Below are 5,198 nucleotides of genomic sequence, written 5' to 3' on the forward strand. Positions count from 1 at the left end.
TGTATCTCAACTCTCACTGAGAATTCTGGGTTTAAATGTAAATGATTTATAGACAAGAGTCTAAGCGTCTCTGACAAGTTGATGTTTGTTAGATCTAAAAGAACTACAAACACAGATACTACTCTACATCGTCGAAACCGTTTTTATTAATGTTATAAACTTACGGAATAGTCAGTCTATCGAGTTTCTTGTTTCAAGCGGAAGATAACTATGCTTTTTGCTTCCAAGCTTGATTGGGATTTTTCTTTTCTGGTTTGCATTTATTACTTAGTCAACTGTATACCCGTACTTTAAACTTCAAGCTAAGGAGTATTTTTAACTAGTGACATTGTTCAAGTAACTTCCTAGTGTATCACTTAATCATGTTACTTGACTGAACTGTAAGCGACTTATAATCTTATTAGATCACTCGTTTATTGTGCTAAACATATATATTATAAGTATATCATATATATAACATTTGGATGTAATCTTTATTAGCACAAGTGTAATTGAAGACATACAAAGTAAAAGAACACAAAGACAAATTATTTTATAGAATCTAATCACGCTTTGATGAATTATTTTTTTTCTCAGTAGAATCATGGATGCGATCCCATACATTTTATTTCAGTGGCAATTGCTAAAAGCACTTTTGGAACACATATATCTTGGAGCTTCAGTGCTGAGCAAAATGAATTTTTTTCGTGATTGGTGTGGGGCCGTAGCTATGATGAGTGTTCGGTAGATAAATTCATGACATTTACCGATCGGGCACGAATTTCTCTCTCTTCTCTTCGCAACTTCTTTAATGTAATCTTTCGTTACACGTATAGGACGCATCCCGTGAAAGAGTAACGTAAATAACTTTATGCCCAGGCATTAGCAATGACTTCACATATTAATTACTTGCCTTGAAGCTTTGTCTCTTGTATGTGAAAGAAAGTCTAGAAGTAAAAAAAAAGCAGTTTAGTACAAAAGCTTGGGCTTCCATCCACAGTGAAGGTAAGGTTCAGGTTCAATGACAGAGAACGACGTACCTTTCTGTTTTCAGCAGTTTCGATCACCTTGCTCACGATGTTTGTAGCGAAGAGTGATTTGAAATAGAAACAATTTTTTACTTTTGCTCTTTCATACGTATTTAATAAAAAACTTGTAAACATCTTATCGATGTACATCGGCCGAGCATAATAATATGTAGTTACCCTCTTTCGAAACAAAAACTAGTTGTCGTCGTCAAAGTAGCTGGACCTTGGTAGCGGATAGGTTAAAATAAATTTATTTCTGGCAATGATTACTGACGTCAAACATTTCCTTATTTTAAACTTTCAACTGCTCTTAAAACAATTATCTTAAACACTAAATTGCACATTAGAGAAAATAATTTTCCGCTTTCTTCATTTAGTCCAAATTAATATCACCGCTAATCAGTGCCGCTGCGCCACCAAATGATTCAACTTCAATTGCATCGACTGTTGTCCATTCATTGTTATGGATGTTATAGCGTTCTACGGTCTTAATATGCTCCACACGTGATCCCACATTCAAGCCGCCACCAAACACGTATATGTCGTCTGCTATGACAGCAGCGGAATAGTAAAACCTTTGGGAGAGCATAGAAAGCATCGAATCCCATTTATTTGATCGTATGTCAAGGCGCGCGCACTTCTTCCCAATAAAAAACAACGATCGATCGTAAGAGAACAGTTCAAAACCATTTAGTGGACGTCCTGGGATTTCATTCAGTTTATACCATCGACCCTCCCTGGGATCGAAACGGATACACGATGTGACGCCATCCGTTCCACGACCCAAACTATAAATGCTATTTTCCACTACAGTTGCGCGACACCACCACTCGTATGCAACAGGTGTATTTGGGCACGCGTACCACTTGCCCGTTGAAGCATTGTAACTTTCAACGCTTGAGAGGTGTGCACCGCCAATGGCATAAATAAGACTATTATGAGCACAGATCCCAAAGTAAACTCGACCTCTGTTCATAGGTTCAATGTGAATCCATTTCCTATTGACCTGATCATAATACTCCGCACTTTCCAGAACATCTTCGTCATATCCTCCCACCGAATACACAACATCGTTTAAAGAAATTACAGAATTTCCATTTCTTCTATCTACCATATCTGTGATGGAACATATTTTGCTGCTGCTTACATTAAATACTCTGCACTTACGTTGTGGCCAACCAGTCTTTATATCTTCACCGCCACTGAATAGTATGTGAAACCTTGCATTTCGATTTTTAGGTATATTTTTTCTGGTTTGAGATGATCGTTGGCTCGTTGATGTTAAGTGATAAGTGCAAAGTTGAGGTAAAAATTGGTTACCATGCGAATCGTTCTTAAGCAAAGTTTCATTAATGACATGGTCTCTTAGAAATTCATTTCGAATAAAAGGTAGCCTCATATGGCTCATTAACTCGGCGAGATAACTTTTTCGCTTCTCCAGATCGTGCTTAACCCACTTCATTATGGCCTTGAAAGCATTATCTTCAAACGCCACTGCAAGTCCGTCGTCTTTTACTAATTCTTCAATCTGAAAATATTTTCAAATATCAAGGGTAAAGTTTGTACGAAAGTGTTTGAATTTTTCATATTGTATGGGATGCAAATGCATGAAGAGAACTCGAACTAAACATGGATATGAGATTCTAACTGACGTTCCAGGCAATAAATAAAAAATTCTTAAATTTCAGATACTGAGTATCAGAAATTGAAAAAACTTAATTTAACTTTGATAAAGAAGTTATGAATTCACTCCTGAACGATTCGGTGTCAAGTCTTCCGTTGCATATGAGAGAAAAGTGTGGGGTGATGGTTGCTATGCTGATGTGAGACTTTGAAAAGTCCTTTGAGGAAGAGATTTTCAGAGACATGTCCTCTATCGAGACCTATGTAGGTTTGTCTCCAACGAATATATGAATCATAAAAGGCGGACTGTGCTGAACCAACATTAAAATGTGTATCTTGAAGTCTTGGATGGATACAGGCAAAGTTAAATGACTGAAAATATTGACCGAGGTTGGATGTGGAGAAGCCGACTTGAAAGTCGGTATATAATCAATAGAAAATGGTCCGTTGCATTCAACCATGGCCCGCAGCTAACCCATCGCAATGGTTCCCCAATCATTATACCAAGAACGTTTGTTAATATCCTTTTGATATGAACACAAATATTTGTAAAGCAGCCTTTGCTCTTGTCTTTGACTTTTGCTATGACAATGACCTAACACACTGTAGCTTATCCTTCAGTCGTCTACCCACCTCTTCAAACGATAGTCGTAACAACTCTTCCTTATGGATTAATTTGTCAAAGTGTTTTAATATGTAGTTGTGGCTGCATTCGTAGAGCTCCTCGAAGGGTGGCTTATCTGAAAGACAATAAACATTTATGTGCTTTGCACGCTTGCAAAGATTTAAGAACTCACCCACAAGTCTCCGCATCTGAAAGCAATTCGTTAGAGTCAGTTTGCTTTTAAAAAATTCCACACACTTTCTCTTTATCCATTCGATCTGAAAATAATCACCTGTTAAAAAAACGAACTGAACGTTTTCCTCAGTTAGTGTCATCTCGCCACTGTAGATGTAATCAATAATAGTTTTTACAGCGGTTGCGTCATTATCTTCAAGTTTCATTGAACCCATTGCTTTTTCTTTCGTATTATCTGCAAAAATGTTGTTGGAAAGTTTTTAAAGCTTTGGAATAAACCGTTGTTCGATAACTATATAGAATCACATACTCCTGAACATTGCCGCGAAATAGGGAGAAGCAACGGCCAGGACGACTCTGTGGACATACAAGGTTTCGCCACCTATCTCCAAAGAAAAGTCGCAATTCTGTAACATCAGAGATCGTTGCATGCTATAATCCATTAATCCATTAATTATAGGCTGCATGGCTTGTCACTTACCTCTTGATCGATTCGCATTTTATTTAACTTATGAAGGAAAGCATTCCCGTAATCGAAATTCGTACATTTTTCTTCAACGAATTGTTCGGCCGCATTTGCACTTTCGGCGATCATCTTGTTGGAAATTCTAAATTGAAAAGACATTAATTTCATAGACTCGAAATGAAGAAAGCTGCCCTAGCAATCCTAAGGAAGAGCTTGCATCTGTCTCTCAGTCTAGTATCAAGGAAAGAAATTTGCTTGCATGTCGTCTTTGGATATATTGGTCGAATAGGATCAAAGTTCTATTACTTTTTATTCGCATCTGTAACTTACTTTTATTGCTTCTCTTCACGAGGTTTAAGATTTAGTTCTAGATATGTCTTGCAATCAATATGCAAGTCTTATCTAATAAAGGGCCACGAAGGGTTTTTTTATGCCAATGAAACGCATTTTGCTAGCACCACTTCTGCAACAAAATCTCGAACTTAACAGAAAAAGTAAAAACCTAAGCCTAGAACCTATTCAGAGAAGTTCAGCTTCAGGCAGATTGGATTACGTTCAGTAAAATGAGAAAAGAATTCAAGCAACTTCCGCTGTAGTTCACCCTTTGTCTTAACTTAAACTGAAATTCTATTTCCAGAGAATAAATAAAAAGGAATTGTGTTAACCCTTGACAGCTCGTTTAAACAATGAGTTTTATTAAAAGCATGCGATGTATTGTTTGAATTTGTGAAGAAAAAGATTGGATTACGGGTGAAACCAATCCGATGTCAGTTAAGCGAACAAGGCTTTGCTTAGTGAGCAAAAACCATTTGAATGATTTACGAGGAAAAGGAGATGACTTACGGATAGAATTTCAATTCCAGATCACTGCACTATCAGAAAGTATCAGGAGTAAATTGCAAAGAGTGTCTAAATCAAAGGACATCAACTCCGGTACAGTCCCGAGTTTAGTTAATAGAAAGTATTCTGAAATGAACTGATATTTTGAGTACTGGTTTAAATACCGACACACATCTCGGGACGTTACGATGTTACTACTACGATATGTGTGACAGGATTACCGAAAATGAAGAAACGGATGAATGACAGATGACGTATGAAAAATGCTCATTGCGGGCAATCAAAGTTGACATAAAACCAAATTATTTTTGTACTTGCATCAGATTGGTCTTCACTTACTTACTGTAGGTGGAGTTAATGCTGCAGCCAATTAAAATAATTTAAATGTATTTCGATTTAAAATTTGATTCTTAGACTGAATGATAAATAAATGTTTAGCTTGCTTCTCTTCGCTTATGTTAAT

General features: G+C 36.8%; 1 protein-coding gene across 1 annotated transcript; it reads right to left on the reverse strand.

Moving 5' to 3' along the window:
- Positions 1 to 1,380: 1,380 nt before the first annotated feature.
- LOC119637021 (kelch-like protein diablo) lies at positions 1,381 to 4,024 on the reverse strand. The gene is made up of 2 exons (XM_038032793.1): positions 3,911 to 4,024; positions 1,381 to 2,535 (listed from the first exon to the last, which is right to left on the reverse strand). Exons 1-2 carry the CDS (start codon positions 4,022 to 4,024, stop codon positions 1,381 to 1,383), a joined length of 1,269 nt encoding a protein of 422 aa, XP_037888721.1.
- Positions 4,025 to 5,198: the final 1,174 nt, after the last annotated feature.

Source organism: Glossina fuscipes, unplaced genomic scaffold, assembly GCF_014805625.2.
Source record: "Glossina fuscipes isolate IAEA_lab_2018 unplaced genomic scaffold, Yale_Gfus_2 42, whole genome shotgun sequence".
NCBI classification, from domain to species: Eukaryota; Metazoa; Arthropoda; class Insecta; order Diptera; family Glossinidae; genus Glossina; species Glossina fuscipes.

Coding starts and splice junctions, on each gene's coding strand:
- LOC119637021 (XM_038032793.1), bottom strand. CDS start 4,024: ATGATCGCCGAAAGTGCAAATGCGGCCGAACAATTCGTTGAAGAAAAA. Junction 2,536..3,910: donor AAATGCGAATCGATCAAGAG/GTAAGTGACAAG, acceptor AAATATTTTCAG/ATTGAAGAATTAGTAAAAGA.